The following is an 18,001-nucleotide window of genomic DNA, read 5'->3' on the forward strand; positions in this document are numbered from 1 at the left end:
TGCAAACTCATGCGCTTTATAAACAGAGTGAACGCTGGATTCTCAAAAAAAAAAAAAAATCTATGTACTGCAATAATTTTGAGCTCAAAATCGAGAATGAGATGCACTCATTTTTTTAGACTTCTTTACTGATTCACATGGGTAAACTTTACATGTGTACTGAGGGACCAGTGTGAGACCTACCCACTTCTTTAATCCTGTGTAACTTTCAATTTAAACCCTTCTTAAAGGATTTGTGGGGGACTTAAGGAGAGCCTGTAGTCTTTGGGCTGGCCCAGGAGTGAAATTTCGTGCTTAACGTAACTTCTTTGTATTGCAGTTTTCTATTCTGACATAATGTCGATAACAATAGACAAATACTACTCCGAGTGACTGATTTTTACTTTTAAAGGCGCTTTAAGATTTTTGGCAAATGCTGCTACTGCTTTGATGAAGTTCCTGCTTATCACTTCATTACATTAAGTGGTGGACCTCGGTAGATGTGGATCAAATTGAATCTTGGTTAAAATGGGTATGGTTTCCATCGTACTCAGTGGAAATTGCACCCTACTTTGTCAATGAGAACACCTGAAGATGTGCAGCTGTTAATTGCAGCCTGCTATGTTGTCGTGAGTGTTCTTTGGGTTCTTACTGTCATCTTTCTCATTTCAAATATTGCTCTTCTGTATTAATAAGCAGCTGTCCTGTAGTTAGTGACCAAATGTCTAGAGTAATGTCTGCATAGGGAAGTCAAGATTGATGAAAAATACAAAGATCAAGTTATTTTTAATACAAATTACTTGGTGCCAGAGGTTTTGATGAAATTAAACAGTAGATCAAATTAAGTAGTAATTCAATATTACAGTAGGTACTTTATTATCGTTATTGTTTTATGTTCAGGCAATTGCCATAAATACCTTTTATTGGTAAGACTTGCTTTACAAGGGTGCTTATTTTAGTGTTTGTTTTGGCACTTGATCTTCCAACTTAACTAACACCTGAACTTGCATTGGTAGGAGCAGCATTCTCTCTTGGAAGAGAATGACGGTTGTGTCTGATTTTGTACTGGGTGGTTAGGACCACCCCTGATATGGGCTGCTAAGAATCAAGGGTGATCCGGCAACAAGGGACCAGCAGCAACATTGTCAAAGTTTCTGCAAAGGTTGTAGCCTTTTCAATTTTGCCGTGGTAGGCACTTTTGGCTGATAGTGATCGTCACTTGAAAAATGTCTAGATGAGGGAAACGGTTCAAGTGAAAGCTCTGTTGTGGGGTGTACAGTCTTATGGAAACACGTATGTTGTACATCTTCCATACGTCAGTTCCAAGTTGGGGATCGCTTCATTATTGCATGTGGTTGGGGTATAGAGCAACAGTCTTTGAAAAAAATCAAAAGTTCAGGTTAAAAATAAGATTGTTTCAGTCATTTCACCTATTTATTTATGAAATAGTGAAATAAATATTATTAGGGAGTGAACAGATAGCAAATCCAAATGTAAGAGAATATAGTTGGTAAAGTATACTCGGTTCAAGTAACTCTCCCAATTCTGTAAGAGCAGTCTTTTTTTTTTTTTTTTTTTTTTTTTTTAAATCATCTAAACCAAAAAATGTTAAAATCCACCATCAGGAGAAAACAAGAGGAAAGTTCAGAATCTATAAATGTTCCTGCAGAGGTGGCATTACTTAAAGGGAAAAAAAAAAAAAAAAAAAAAAAAAGACAAAAATTGTTAAAAGCAGTTTTAAGTAAGACCCCTGATGCTCTAAGCATTGTAAAGACAAAACTATAATTGCTTGGAAATACTGTCCCAAGACTGTTTGCCCATCTTGTCCCCTGAGAGCACTAACATTAGATTTAGCATACTCTTATTATGGGGAGGAACAGGAAGAAAGCCTTGAATGTTGGAACTAAAAGCAATGATTAGTGCTCTCTACTTGAAAACTGAACGTGTGTGACCATAAGCTGTTAATAATTAAACCTTTAATATTTTCATGTGAAAAATCTGCATTTCATTTTAGGTGAGATTATTTTGCGGTCAGTTCTTGTGGTAAAAGGAGAGACTGATAGATATGAGCTCTGAAAACAGTAATGGGCAGCTTAAATCCTCTTCAAATGTATATTCCTCACATGTCTGGTAAAAAAGGTATAGGGTTTTGTTGTGTGTTTACTGTTTACAGCACCTTGCACACGTCATGATAGGGTTTCTGTACTGGCTAGGGTGTCAAAGTAAGTGCTTTTGCTGTAACAGCAATATGTGGTAGTACAGCTACTGTAATTTTGTAATGGTATTTGTACATACATGTAAGTGTTACTCTTTACATTTTTTTCCTCTACGTTTTATGTATAACATAAAGTTTGGGGTTTTGTGATGCATATATATATTTTTTGAATTAAAAAGTGCCAGCTGATATTTTTATAAATCCAGATGAAGACTTGGCAAATAGTATTTAAGGAATGTCTGCTGACTGAGGCAAAATCTGACCTTCTCAGGCTTTGCCCTGTCTACAGTAGTTTTTGAAATATAGGTATGCGTTCGAAAAGACAGCTTTCATCCCTGTCAATGGGGCACATTGAATGTCCAGTTCCTAAAAATGCCTAATTGATTGCGATTGAAGTTCAGTGATACGCATAATAGTCTCATGAGCTTTACACGAGGGCTGCTCTCAGAAGCAGATGGTTCATGCCCCAGGTCAAGGCGATTTTGCTCTTCCAGTGCACTGGGAAGGCTCCCTCTGTCACTTGCTCTCAGCAACCCAACTCATTTGGGGTGGCACAGGTGTTACAAATCATTCAGCAGGGACAGTACTGGTAGCCTTTACCCAAGCTCCCTGTCAGCGCAGTAACTGTGCAGTGGCACAGAAAGCTGTGCAGTGCCTAGCTCCGTGATGCAGCACTCAGTAAAATCACCGGGTGTCTCGTGCTGGCCTGGGGGGCCACAGGGTCCCGGGGCAATGTGCTAAGGTGGTTGGTGGTGTCAGCTTGTGCAGAGTGGGAAAGGAAATCACTGCTGTAAAGGGTGCCTAACGTGTTCTCATTTTCATTTTCATATTTGTGGTGTTTTTGTTGTTGTTGTTGTTTGTGTTTGTTTTGTTTTGTTTTGTTTTGTTTTGTTTTTGGGGGGGAGTAATTGGCCAATATGAACACGTGTATTTGGTCTGAAACTTGGTATTTTTCTGGATGCCTCTTCCTTACACGCACCTGTAATTGATTGTTAGATGAAAACGTGACCCTCCGCAGGATTCCTCTGTAAATAGCTTATAAAAGGAGTGCATTCCCCATAAGTTGGCTTTCTTTATCACTCCCCCTCCTCCCGTACCGAGTGCCGCCGGTGTGGCAGGAGGCAGGAGAGGAGCTGTGGTGCTGGCTGCCAGCCCCGAGGCGGGTCACCAACTCCTCGCCTTCTGCCGGGGCTCACCACAAAGGCGGCCGCCCGCCCCCCAGCACCCCCGGGGGCCCGGCGCGGCTATGAAGGGGCCGCTGCGCACCTGGGGGGCTGCTGCGGGGCCGGGGGCTCCTCCGGGCCCGGGGGGCACCCCCGCACCTTGCCCCCAGCCCCACAGCCCGGGGAAGGCACCGCGGGATGCCGGGGCGACGGCTCGGCGGCCGCAGTGCCACCAGCACCCTCCCGGCGACTCGCTCGGGGGGAGGCGGCCCCCCCGCCCTGCGCCTCCCTCACACCGAGTGAGGGGACCCTCCCGAGGCTGTGGGGGCCCCCCGAGGCTGTGGGGATCCCCTCGAGCAGCGGGGACACCCCCCGCGGAGCTGGGACCCCCCGAGGAGCGGGGAGCCCCCCGGCAGGCAGCGGGGACCCCCCGGGCCCTCCCCGGGCCGCCGGCTCCGGCGCGGTCGCGCCCCGGCCCCGCAGCCGCCCCCGGCCGCCCCGCGGTAAGTTGTGGAGGGCTCCTGCCGCTGCCCGGCCCGCCCCCCGCCTCCCTGGGAAAGCGGCTTTTTGTCTGCTCTCCGGCGGCGTAAATCAGCCTCGTCTCAAAAATCCGGGAGCCGCCAAGCGCCGGAGTCGGAGCGCGGAGCTCCCCGTGCCCGGGGCTGCCGCCGGGCTGCTCCGTGCCCCTGCCTCGGAGGCTGCGGCAGGAGTGGAAGCTGCTCACGCGTTCAGCCGCTCCTTCCCCGGTTGTTGTAGCAGTCGCTGACCTCCAGGCACTATGAATAAACAGCAAAGCTGGGAACAAAAGGAGTCTTCTGGCTGCCATTATCTCACATTAACATAGCAGACGCGCTGCGGTGTGAACAATGCGAGTCTCATTCGCCGATAATCAGCGAGTACCCAGGCATTTGGATTACCAAGGCAACAGGCAATGGTAGAATACTGGGTGGGTGTGTTTTTTATTGTAAAGGAGCAGTCGGATATGGAAACCCAGGTATATTGATAAAGCAGAGCAGAAGGAATGCCTTGTGGCAGGGGGGGACCGAGGACGTGGGGTTGCATTCCGACACACGTGAGATAAATAAGGCATGGATGGAGCAGGTCTGTGCTGCGAGATGCAATAAAGATTAAACTGCATTTGTCAGGCTGAAAGCGATCATAAGATAATTTCAGCATTTTGGAAAAGGTAACAGGTGGCATGTTAACAATAGGGCTGTTACCGGAGGATTTTGTAATGTAATCTGGGCTGTAGTAATGCATTGCATGGTCTACTTGTGTGACAATGGAACTGGGTGTGATGCTTTAATCTTTTTTCCTTTGATCAGATGGATGCTGTAGTCCCATACCATCAGTACGGTGATAACCCCTTCAGCTTCTGCTGAGGCAGGAGCAGCTCTCTGTAGCATTTGTTTCTTACCTGCATAGCTGTTATCATTTGTTCCACCTGCACAGAAATAAGTTGTGTTGTGTCTGTATCTCGGCGCGCGTCCGCGCACACACATGTGTGGACATACGTGAAACCGATAACTGCTACCGGGAGCGTAGCAGAGCTGTGTGTGTGAAGGGGGGTGTGGGTGTTCGCAGGCTCAGAAACACCGGAATTAATCTCATTATTTGGCCTGATGCGTTCTCTAATTTCAGGAGTAGGTTCAGACGCACTAACTCTGGGCGAGCAGCGTCGGACTCTGCAGGCATGGCTCTGGGAGTAAGGAGGCTGTTTGTAGAGTAAGGCAGCAAGCGTGGCACAGCCTGACCTGCAGCAGCCGCGTGGGAGCGGGAGGGCAATGTTCCTGCCCGGGGCACTGCCTAAGTCACACAGGCCTCGCAGGCCTGGCCAGGACTACGAAGAAAAAGTTGAAGGCTTTCAGCTTCTAAGGTACTGCGTATCACCTGCTGAGCCGCAGCCTTCGTTTCGCAGGTCTGTCTCCACGCACGCGGCTGTATCGTACATATGTGTATGGCTACAAGTGGCTGGCTGCATTGTGCATCTGTGTGGCTACGTAAAGGGCTACTGGAAATGGGCGTGATATTTGAAAGAGCAGAAGCAGGGCATGATAGCCATCTGCTAACTGCAGGTGCTATCTAAAGCAGAAGCTGACAAATTGCTCGCTGCTTTCACCTCTTGACTGTTTCACCTGCATCTGCTCGCCTAGATCAGATTCAGAACATTTCTATTTTTTTCAAGCAGCTTGCCAGAAAGCAGTCTTCCTTCATTTTATAGCGAATTATGAAATTTCTAACCGCTTTCAGTCTTCCTCTTCTGTTTATGTTGCCCATAGCCCAGTACAGGCAACATCCAGTACTGAAACAACTCTTGTGGTAATTCTCTTAACAGGGAAGGGCTAGATCCAGATGCTTTTGGAGTCAGGAGAATTAAAGATTTGACCAGGGTTAGGAAGCGTATTCATCTGGTCGGAAAAAGTGGAGGGAAAGAGCACACTTGAGAAGTTTTGTGGGGATAATTTTTGGAGCTGGATATTTTCTCTGGAAGACCTGAATGTTTGGAGTCATGCCATTAGGAAGTAGAGAGAAGCAGAATCTTGCAGAACACTTCCAGAATGACTTTTTTCATATTCACATTACATAAATACACCCAGTGATTGGGATGGGACTCTCCTTGTGTATTTGTTGATTGAACTAAATAGCGGAGCTTTAATATATGCCAATGTCCTTAAACTTCTTCAAATAATACTACTAAATACAGAAAGGTATATGAGGAAGGTATGCATCCTGTAGGCTTCATCAGTCAAAAGTAACTTATTGCAGCCCTCCAAAGTCAGTGCTAGCTTTCACGATTATTATACCGTTCTCTTTTCCCCTCATGTTTCATGTAAGTACCTTAGGGTACCTGTACGCAACATCGGCTTTTAGTTTGCTTCATGTTGAAATGATATGCAGAGATAGTCTTCGCTGCCTTTGCAGTATGCCTTCATATCTCCTTGCTGACTGTAAGTGGTCTTCATATGCTTTCCATGCTGGTGTCTCCTTGATCTGCCATTTTCCTCCAGGTGAACGGATTATCTTGAGTGGTTCCTACAGCCTACATAAAATGCAACACGAAAGGTCAAGTGATACCTTGATTTTTTTTTTTTGTGATAAAAAGATGTTAATAATAATGTTTTTCGATATCTGTGAACTAAACTAAAAATAGGTGTTGTGTTGTAAGCTAGCTTTGAATGTTTAAGTTGAAACATTTCAGCTGAACATGTTAGCTGTTTGAAGATGATGCATATATTTAAGTTGGTGAGGAATTGGTTTTGTTCCCCTGGGGAAGAAAAAAAAAATCAATGAAAACGAGAAGTTAGTTGTTTGTGTCTAAATGTGCGTTGTTCTTTTTTTTAAAAAAAAAAAAAAAAAAAAAAGCACATTTCTGAAATGTTTCTGATTGCCAGTAAGGAGCAACTAAATTTGTTTTTCTGGTGTCACATTGCTTCTCCAAAGTAGTAGTCAGGGCCAAGTATAGGTAAGTGGAAATTTGAACAGAAATAAATAAAAATTTCCACTTCATCTGTTATTTGCAAATAGGTTGTCAGGGCCTGCTAGCTTACTGAAATGGGAAAACTTTGCTGAAGTCCTTCCTAGAGCATTCTAGTGTTGTAGGTAACTGCTAATAGTGTTACATCTGTTCTTGTGATTTTATTTTTAAAGAGGTATGGGGGATTTGTTGATGCTGATAAGAAAATAACAGAGATGTGATGAAATTCATGCCTATTCCGTAACATCAGCTCACTGAAAAGGCCATTTGAATTGAGTATATGCATGGCACTATGCGAAACACTGTTTTTCTTAGAGTAAGCTTAAAATTAGTTTATGGTGGTGCCCTAATTGAGAAGGATTGCTGAATGAATCTGTATTAATAATTAAAGCTACATGCATGGTGTTCATATGAGAAAAACCCAAGTAAAACAAAAACTAAACCTGGATGAAAGTAAGTAAAGCTGCATAATTTGTGAGATAATACAGGGCATGAAATGCAAGTATCAACACTAGACTTAAAAAGAGCTTCATTTCCTGTTCTGGTTGTGGGATTTGGTTTTTGGTTTTGGTTTTCATTGCAGATGAATGGGATTTTAGAGAGAAGAGGTGAGAGACAGGAGCATGGAGTCCTGTTTGGAAATCATGTGCTAGTTTGTATTAAAGTAGTGTCACCTAGAGGCTCCAGCCAAGAATACAGCCACGGGGTGCTTGGCACCCTGCACACCCGCGCTCCCACAGGGGCAGAGGCACGGACCGGGAGATCTGCCACTTGCCAGAGGCTAAGAACAAGTCGGGAGTGTGGGGCCCGGTCTGTGTGTGGGCTGTCCTGACTCGTGACTACATGTAACTGCAAAGGCGTGTTGGCCCAGTTACAGCTCGGAATTTCACTCCCTGTCACCACGTGCATGCTCCTCGCTTCAGGTGCATGGGTTGCCTGAGAAGACACCTGAGAGATGACAGTCAGTGTCACACTGGTAGCGACCTGCTCTTACTGGTGTCAGCTGAGGAAGCTGGGATGCGTTCAGTAGATTTAAATGACTGTGTGGCCTGCATGTGTCAGCCACCAGTCAGGTGGAGTGGCGGCGCTTCAGAAGCACTAAGGATCACTGCAAAACTGTGAAGTTGGGTTGAGGGTAAGCAGCAAAAAGTAGTCGCTGAAAGCCCAGTTCTGTGAAACTTGATGTTAGTGCTTGGAGTGAAAAGATTTTTTGAGAAAGCCAACATCTGGTGCTTTTCTGCGGTAGTTGATAGATTTTCTCTGCTTTAGACAGGGAGAAATGCTTTACAAATGCAGTTTAGACACCTGGCCTTCTCAACAAGTGATGCGGAAAATCACCAGGAAGATATTACTCCAGTTTTACCCTCCTCCACATTATGTAAAAATACCATTTCTTTCGTGATGTGTACTTCACTAAACAGTCTGAATCTCTCCTTCCTCAATCAATGAAGATACGTAAACAGAGTATTAGATACACATACAATTGCTTTAATGATAACTGTAGTTTCAGTTACGTAAACATATTTAAAGTACAGCATTTTCAAATAATGCTACAAATCATGTGTGAGTTATGGTAATTCCCTAGCTTTAATTTACTATGTGGAGCTTACTCTCTGTGAAGCAACTTCTATTAGAATTAGCTGACGGTCTCTGCCTGACATGAAGCCTGCAGCTATTCCGAAGAGGTTGGCTATCTGTTTGGTTCTGTTTTTCTAGCTTTGGGATTAAGAGAAGCTGTTAAGACCTAATTACCAGTGTACCTCTCTGATATTCGTGCTGTATTACCAGTGGTTTCTGTACGTTTGCCAGCAGCTAAAAAATCTTTCCTCCTTATGCCTTGATCACAGCTTTGCTTCCTCATAGTTTGGGAAGTATTTTCTCTTCATCTCTTCCTCTTTGCTCTATGACTTCCTCTGCTGTTTGGCCTTCAGTGCTGACCAGTAGTATGCATAGGTTCATTAACACTATTATAAATTTAGTCAATACTCTTTTAGTGGACTCCAGCTGAGCCCAAACTTACTCACTGCCCTCCAGGGTGTAGTGAGAGACTTAATTACCCTTGTACCGTTCAACAGGAACAATGTTGTGGGCAGCGCGTCGCTTTGGCTGGAGATGTTGAGGCTTCTGTCCCTATTGGCTTCCATTTACAAGCCTCAAGAAAGGGACTTCAGAGCAATTTGCAGATCTGTAGAGTAACAGCAGAAAGTTCTTTAGCAAATGAGAATTGGATTGGTCACGTTTCAATACAGTACTTAAATGGATTTCCCTTTGATGGCAAGAGAATTCCTTTGGGTTGTCTAAGGACAGAAACGTGAGTTAGAAGGGTGGAGAAGTGGAAGGGCAAGTAATCCTGTAGCTAAGTGACGCACGCTCCAGCATGTGTACTGCTTAAAACCAGAGGAGTTCACCCAGTGGAGGCACAGCAGGTACCGCACCCAGCATGGCAAAAGTCGTACTCAAACACACATGTAATGAGTGGGCGACAGCCTGAGTACCGTGCTGGGGAAAGCGAACCAGGAGAATGCCATGTGTTTCTCATTGGGGTAGGGGAAGTGAAATGTGTGTGAAGGGAGGCCTGGCTCAGTAAGTGCATATTAGCTGTATAAGTTGCTGTTCTGCAAGGCACATCCGCCACGATTTCAGAGTTGCCAGAATTTCTGACACTAATGTTGTCTGTGATTTAAAGCTAAGTCCTATGTTGGACAATGTAATAGTCGTGTGATTCAGCGTGCATGGCGAATGAATAGTTCTCAACAAAGCTACGCCCAGTCTTCTTTTCTGGCTTTCATGTGTTATGCTGGATTTCCTGTGCTGGAGACTTCCATAATATTATCAACAGTTTGGCTTCTTGAGGTGTCACTTGACTGTAATAACGTAAAAATTGAGTGATTAGCTCTTTGTAATTGGATAAAGTGACTGTATAGTCTTTGAGAACCCAGTGCAGCCTTCCACTGAACAAATGCTCTGACTCTACAGTTGGATGAATAATATATGAATTCTCTTCTGTGTACTGTAAAGGAGAACGGAAAAGAGAAACATACTTTGGAGACAGTGAAAAAACGGGTACAACTTTGTAACAGCAGGCTAAGGCATCACTAGCTTCAAAGTCTGAGCATGTACACAAGCCATACGGCATATTTGCAGTAGAATCACCTTCAGTGACTTTGTGGTTTGGTCCCTGCCTGTCCCTACCCTTCTTATTTACTCCTACACTTACAAAATATTTGCTTTGTCCCTCAGGTTTTATTACTTGTTAGCAGCACCTCATTAGGGAATATAGAGGAATGGCTGCAGTGAGTCCTTTAACTGCTTATGTCATGGCAAGATATTCTTCGCAGTCATCAAAGTATACAGGCACCCATATGTGCCATAAATACCTAAAAAAAAAAAAAAAACCATAGAGCAGACATCGGCAAAAACCGTCAGAGAAGAAAATAAAGTAAGAGGCATCATTTAGAGCAGGAAAAAAGAGGAGAGCTTCATAGCAGTCACAAATTCTGGGTTAGTCATCATTCATCTCCATGCTGACAGAGGGGACTTGCTGAAACCTTGCGTCACTTGCAAATGTTAGTCACTGAAGCCATTGTCTGAGCCTCTGAATGAGATTAGGAAGATCTTCAGCCTTCTGAGAGAAAATATTTTAAAGAAAAATGGGCTGAGAGGACTTGCAGATTGCACCGCATTAAATATGCCCTTATTCACACGTTGTTTTATATGCATGCTGTCAAGGTAAACATTACCTGTCAAGCATCTCATATAGAATTAATGTTTTTCATTAATTTTCCCTAATTATTTGTTAGGGGAAATTACTCTTTTCCCTAATTTAATTCATTCAATTTTTTGTGATTCCATTATTGCTTAATTCAATTCAGGTATTTTGAAACAAATAGGTCAGTTTAAATTCGTAGTTACGTTCTAACACAACGCTGTTGTGCTGACACAGCAATACCGAATTTGTTTGGCATTTGCTAGTTGTTTGTAAAATGTTATTTCATTTTAACTTAGTTGCTATTGCTGTTACTCGATTATTGGTCACTTTGGACATCGGCAGATTTTTTTAAAGGGGGGAACACGCCTTTGTGCAATGTGATTGCTATTCTTAAATGATTTACACTGGATTTTATAGGCAAGTTAAAGAGCAAACACATACGCAGTCCCTGGTTTTGGCTGGTAGCAGAAAAGGGAGGAGGAATGGTCCAAGCCTGGAGTGCTGTCTGGGAACATGGGCGAGTCACCTGCCTTGTCTGCCACAAGCCCTTGTTAGGATGCTGGCAGGCCGTTTGTCTCACCAGCTGCTGTGCGAGTAGTTGTGATGGACTTGATGGTGCGGGCTTAGAAGCGCTCCGATACAGAGCTCAGAGAGCCTGCAGGGGCTCTTCAGGCAAGGTAGTCCCGTACAGAATTCCAGCAGTAGTTGGCAATCCAAGGAAAAATGCCATTCTTGATACAAAATAGAAATCAAGGCCTTTTGAAAATGAAAGAGCAATGTGTACTTATTGAATGGCTTATATCTAGAGGAGGAAAGATCACGTGTGTATATGTGTACATATATGCAAATAGAAATTTAATTTACAATTTAATAGTATGAGAACAAACAAATCTAAAATAGGCATGTATTTTACAGTGATGGGATTAATAGTTACTTTCATAGGTGTTAACATATTTCATTAATTACGCTAGATGTGTACATACCCTGTGTTCATTTTGCAACCATTAAAGCTTTCCTGTGAAAAGAACTGTAAGAAATGCTTGCTTGTATCTGTGGACAAAGCTAATGGAAAAATCCAATCCTCTCATCCACATATTTATCTGAAAGATGCGTTGTATATCTGCAGTTGATTTTCTAGCATGCTGATTAGCTAATACTGTTTTTGGCATGCAGCTTATCCGTCGTGTAGGAGAACACTATCTGAATTTCAATTTTCTTTTCAAAATGATGTTGAACTGCTTTTCCTTTAAAGGCTCTTCTGGCCATTTGGGGACCCAGTGCAGACAGTGGAGCTGCAGTCTAGTCTCAAAATCTAATTGAATTGATATGAGGCAGCTGAAGCAGTGATTGTTGAAGAGCTTGAGATGGATTGCCAAAAAATAAGTGCTTCTGAGCAACTTGCTTAGTGTCCTCATTTGAAAACCTGCCCATGAGTTGATTTTTACTTCCATTGGTAATAGGCCTTTATGGCAAATGCCCTGTGTTTCAGTATAGTCAAGGAATTTGTTAGTTCTACGTGGTTTTGATATGATATGATCACATTTTGATATGATCACATTGCTATTAAAGAAGAAGAAAGCACTCTAAGAGTGCTGAAAAAAAAATTTTTTTTAAGTGGGGAGTTAAAGAAATGGGGAAATGCTGATGTTAATAACCTTTGTCCACACCAGCAATTTGCCACCATTTAACCTTCCAAAATCTCATTTTCCTAAACATTCTTTTTTCACAGTGATGGGTCTTTCCCTTACGATTCTGTTCCCTGGCAGCAAAATACCAACCAGCCTCCAGGTTCCTTATCAGTGGTCACCACGGTATGGGGTGTGACTAATACCTCTCAAAGCCAGGTAAGCTTCATTTTTTATGTTTCCTCCCCCCTAGATACGTGTTTTGATTAATGTTTGCAAAATGAAATGCTTTGGGGAAAATTCTAATAGGATCAATAACAGTGTCTGTGTTCTCTTTGTTGTAAATGTGCATTTTTTTTCCCAGTTGTGTTCTCTTTGGTATCATCAGAAAAGAGGTGTTTGAGAGTTTGAGTCAGCAACTCGTTTAGCTGCATGCAAATGACAGTCTAGGGTATTGCACATATTTTGCACTGTATGGTTTTAACACTAAAAGCATAGTTTTGGTGTGATCCCAAACCTTCTGGGAATTTCAGATTGATTTTTTTGTTTTCTAATTAAAAATTGTATTTTCAGCTGGGTTCACAAAATGGTGTTTTTTGTCATTTTTACCTGGCATTATGTCATACCAGTGATGTATGATCTGTATCATACTAGTGATGTTCAGATCTGGTGCCAACTCAACCTCCATGCTGAGGTGCTAACTGCCAGCTATAGGCTGTGCTCTCTCTTCAGCTTCTCTGTTGTTACTGCCTTACTTTGCAGAAAATATTTCAGTATGCATTAGAGCAAAAGCATGATCTTCTGGCTTCCAGGCGAAAACCATATTTATTGGATTTTCACTGAGTTTTCTCCACGCTTTTACCTCTCTTTTTCTTCTCCAATGTGTATCAAATTATTTTATACAAAAAGAAGCAGCTTTAATGAAAAGGACACCAATTATCTCTGATAGTGTGCTCTACAAGGCATGTGGTACAGATGTTACTCTCAGACAGTGTAGTCCTTTTTTACAACATAGATGAAGTACTTAAACACTTTGCTGTGTTTGGTGAGTGCATATGGTGTATGAATCTAACCTGTCTTTCCCATAGTTTCCAAATCAAACATCATACCACATTTTTCTGTTTGTTAGATTCAAAATTTGGTTTAGAAAAGTAAAAATAAAATTGTTGTGTATTGAGTCATTAAAAAAATAAATAATTTAGGAGCCAAGTCATACAGATAGTCACGTGGCAGTTACTGTTCTTAACTCACTGTCTTCCTTCAAAAAATAAAGACAGGTAACAGTTACCGGATCTGTGACCTCATTTATTAATGTTGATTTCTTTTTAAACCTTAAAAGAAAAGGTATCACACCTGGGTGAGAAATAGTTGAGTAAATATAAGCATGTAGGACTACAATAGTATTGGACAGAAAATGGAAATACAGTTCCTTGTGGGAATATTTCACACTTGATAAAAAAAATAAAAAAAATAAAAATAAAAAAAATATGACTTGGTGTTTTGTTCTATCTTAAGAATACTGTTATGTTATTTAAACTCTTTGTGATACTTCAGAAGAATTTGCGATAAAAGAAAGAGTGCTTTTGTACAAGAAGAAAATGCTTCTTCAGAATCACTGCAAGAAAAGGGTGAACCTGTGAAACACGAGGCTTGGTTATAAGCTGTTCAGAGCAGACTGAGGTGAATGGCAGGGTTTCCCTTGAGTCTTCATGCTCCCCAAGGAAGAGGAGGGAGGCAGACTCAGAGATCTGGTTTCAAATTCCAACAGCCAACAAATGCAATATTACCATGTGGCTCGGTCTTATGCAAAAGTCATGACTGCTAGATTTCTTCCCAAATAGCAGAAAGATTTCCATGCAGGTAACCATGAAACTACATGTTTATATCTCAAAGAAAATCATAGCATTTTCTGGTTCAATCGAAAAAAAATATTCAAACAAGCAAGCCGAGTACTTTCAAAAACAGAGCAAGGGGTTCTTCTCTTAAGAAGACATAAAAGCAACTAATAGACTTCTGTAGAAAACAGGTTAAGCTACAGAAATACATTCTTGCACAGTTCTGACATCTGTAATGTCCTTTACAGTATGTTGTGGGACTGGATACTTGCAAGTCATTTTGAGGCCCTACATCAAAAAAAAAAAAAAAAAAAAAAGCATATGCTTTCTCTTAATTGGATGAATGTCACCTAAAGAGCATGGCTGTAGCAGGTCTATATCAAAACTATTTTAATAAGCGTGTTTGTTAACTAGGTGGAATCCAAGCTACCTCCCATGAAACGAAATTAGAGTTCAGTTCTCATGTTAGTTTAGAAATGGCAAAAGGAGAGAGCAGCAGAAACCAGTGCACATAGACTTCAACAAGATGTACGCTCATTAGAGTTCAGAGTACAGGATGGTTATATTATAATTTATTGATTCCAGCAAATCAACACAATTTGCTTGATGTAGTTCAAAGTACAGCCCCTTACTCTCATGTTTCTATTCACAGGTGCTGGGAAATCCGATGGCAAATGCTAACAACCCGATGAACCCAGCAGGAAATCCCATGGCTTCTGGGATGACTACCAGCAACCCTGGAATCAACTCGCCTCAGTTTGCTGGACAGCAGCAACAATTTTCAGCCAAGGCAGGCTCCACACAGCCGTACATACAGCAGGGCATGTATGGGCGACCCAACTACGCTGGAAGTGGAGGCTTTGGTGGGAGGTAAGATTTACACGTGTGAGGTGGAAAAGAGATGTAAACAGTTGATGAAGCTTGTTTTAGTGACGTGACGGAAGTGTCACACATTCATTTTAATTACATAAAGTCTCAGTAGCTGTTTTACGCTGCTTAGCTGAAGCCCATTCTGCTTATGCAGCTTCAGAAATCAGATACTCAAACTGCAACAAAATTTATCACAGTAAATGGAAATGGCTTAGGTCAATCAATTAGCTCTAATAAACCCCCAAAATAAAGTTTTAATTAAGAGAGATTGTTAAATAGACCACAGGCTTAGGAATGATTAACATTTAATAAGGCCAGGATGTGAAAAGTATTAATGGTATAATTTAAAGACTTGTATGCAGGAATAAACTTGAGTAGTAAGCAACAGTAGATTCCTCTGGATGGGGTATTTCTGCCCAAAGACTTGGAATTTGAAAAAAATAGGGGGTGGAGATTTTTGTTAAGAGAGATGATCTAACTGTGTATTTATTCTGGAGAAGTAAATGCTGCATTTGCACAATAGGCCAAAACTAATAGCCTGGGCTTTGTTACATGTTGACTTTCTGTGTCTGTCCTTTGTAAACAAGGGTGGTAAGTCCACTTAACTGAAACCACTATTTATGGCCCCTCTGCAAAGCCTGCTGATAAGGTTGTTAACATAGTCAGTCTAGTGTGAAGAATATAAGCCTAGAACTCGGGGGACTTTATCTCTCCTTTCATCTCTGCCACCGATCTACTGAGTAACCTTGGACAAGCCATAAAGTTTCTGTACCTGTGTATTAACGTCTCTAAAATGGGCACAGTAACACTGACCTGCATTTATAAAGATAGTTGAGGTCTTGGAGTGGGAAAGATGGGGTTTAGCTTCATTTATCTTACAATCAGTAGAAGAGCTGGGTAGGAACTCCAAAATTCACCATATAGGATCCAGAAGAGTTGATTATGCTGGTTTTCTCCTGGCTATTTTGCTGAGGTTGAGGGAGTAGTGTTTTTACATGGGGAAAACTTGGTATAATTCACCATTGGGGCAGATGAATGCACTGGTGTGGAGGCAGCAGTCTGTTCATGTTGCTGTGCAGTCTGCCCCTAAATTATTGGGAAATGAAGCTTGCGTTAACTTTCTGGACTTTGGTTCAACTTCTCAGGGAGTTTCAGAGCTGCAAAGCAGTTCAGTGCTCATGAAACAGCTGGAGGTGGTGCCTTGCAGTCCTGGTGGCAGCCCTAACACTGTGGCATGTGAGCAAGCTGGAAATTGATACGTGGTTTTGGAACAGTTCTGGACGAGGAACACACCAAAGCTCAAAACAAAACCCACTAGGCATGTCTTAATTCTCTGTTTCTTTCTTTCTTTCTTTCCTTTCTTCCCGGTCAGTTACCCTGGAGGCCCAAATACCCCTGCAGGCATGGGGATCCCACCACACACGAGGCCGCCAGCTGATTTCACCCAGCCAGCCGCTGCTGCCGCCGCTGCTGCAGTTGCTGCTGCAGCTGCTACAGCAACAGCTACAGCTACGGCCACTGTGGCAGCCCTTCAGGAAACGCAGAATAAGGATATGAACCAGTATGGACCGGTAAGAGCGTAACCCTTACGTCTTTGTACCTGCCTGATTTGGACCATTACAGGGGATTGGGCTGCCTTCCCTTGTTTATTAGGGTGCCAACCCTGTATTTTTGCATGAGCATGGTTATAAATGCTTATGAGAAACTTCTGGAATGTGTGTATGTTGTTATGAGTCAAAGAATACCATTTTTTCCCCTCCAATAAATTTTGTGGTTTTTAGATTGTCCCTTAAAAAACACAAAGGTTACCCAAAGTTACGGCTTCATCTGATATGATGTATTATTGCTGCCTTTGCCAGCCCTGTGAACCTCTAAGCTAGAGTACCTGGTGAAATGTTTCAGAGTCTGGGAATAGGTTTTGTACTACTTGGGTAATTGCTTATTTTGCCAACTGCAGTCAATTGTTTGTTTTTTTTTCCCTTCAAATGAGGAAACAATAGAAAAGAAATTTGCTTTTTAATAAAGCTGTCTGTGAGAACAGCGGTGAGACATGCATTTCTGGTGATCCACTGCCTCCAGCATGTCATGATTTGCTGTAATAATTTTTTCTTCAAGTAAACAAGGGTTCAGTCGCTGCAGGTTTTCTCCTTTGCAAACCTCCCAGAGCTTTGAAGTATATGGGCCCATATGCCAGATGATATAACAAAGGATAGCACCTTAGAAATTGTAGCATGGTGCTCTATGTACGCAGCCAACTTCCTAGCCTGTTGTCTAATGGTAATGGACTAGCAAATTGAGACTATTTAATGGCTCATTGTAGACATAAGTCTGTCCCTGTCTCTTATGCCTTCCACAATTCCAACTGAATTTTTATTATAAATAACATCACCACCCATCAAAAGTTGGAGAACGTTGAAGAAAAATGCGACATAACACATCCCTTTCTTCCCTCCCCCCAAAAGCATGTTCAGCTCCCTCCTCCCATTTTAAATGCATGTCGCATTTTATTCTTTTTTTTTTTTCTTCTTCTTCCGTTGAAGGTTTGTTCCTCTTTCCAGATGGGTCCAACTCAGGCTTACAACAACCAGTTTATGAACCAGCCTGGTCCTCGTGGCCCTGCTTCGATGCCAGGCAACATGAACCCAGCAAGCATGGGTGCAGGAATGACACCTTCCAGCATGAGCGGGCCGCCCATGGGCATGAACCAGCCGAGGCCTCCTGGAATGAGTCCCTTCAGCACCCACGGGCAGAGGATGCCTCAGCAAGCCTACCCAGGCCCACGCCCCCAGTCTTTGCCTATACAGGGCATAAAGAGGCCGTACCCAGGAGAGGTACGAAATTCTCTAACTTACTTTATTTAGTGTTGAGTATTGTTTTGGCTGAAAGTTGCTACGTGCTGAGTAATGCATGGTGTACCTCCCTCAACAAAAGCTGTGTATCTGTTCCAAATTTGGTAGGAATGCTCCTTTTAAAGTACAAGTGGCAGCAGCTCTTGCTTTTTAGCTTCTACAGTTCTCAGGTTGGTTCTAGCTATGTTAGTCAAGGTGACAGTCATTAAAACCATGAAAGGCCCCAAACCAGCAGAGCCCTCAAAATGTCGTTTTTTTGTTCTCGAGCTAGATGGTGAATT

The 18,001-nt window shown here is 42.6% G+C and overlaps 1 protein-coding gene across 7 annotated transcripts in view; it reads left to right on the forward strand.

Moving 5' to 3' along the window:
• Positions 1-18,001, forward strand: part of ZMIZ1 (zinc finger MIZ-type containing 1) — a 347,031-nt gene that overhangs the window by 296,537 nt on the left and 32,493 nt on the right. For 5 of the 7 annotated variants that reach the window (XM_082764519.1, XM_082764518.1, XM_082764522.1 and 2 more), the window contains 4 exons: positions 12,271-12,385; positions 14,654-14,871; positions 16,244-16,442; positions 17,412-17,702. In XM_082764519.1, the coding sequence (XP_082620645.1) occupies positions 12,271-12,385; positions 14,654-14,871; positions 16,244-16,442; positions 17,412-17,702 (823 nt within the window). The remainder of the gene's footprint in view (positions 1-12,270; positions 12,386-14,653; positions 14,872-16,243; positions 16,443-17,411; positions 17,703-18,001) is intronic. The other 2 variants (XM_082764520.1, XM_082764524.1) reach the window with 1 other exon arrangement.

The sequence above is a fragment of the Aythya marila genome, assembly GCF_965140915.1.
Source record: "Aythya marila genome assembly, chromosome: 7".
Lineage (NCBI taxonomy): Eukaryota > Metazoa > Chordata > Aves > Anseriformes > Anatidae > Aythya > Aythya marila.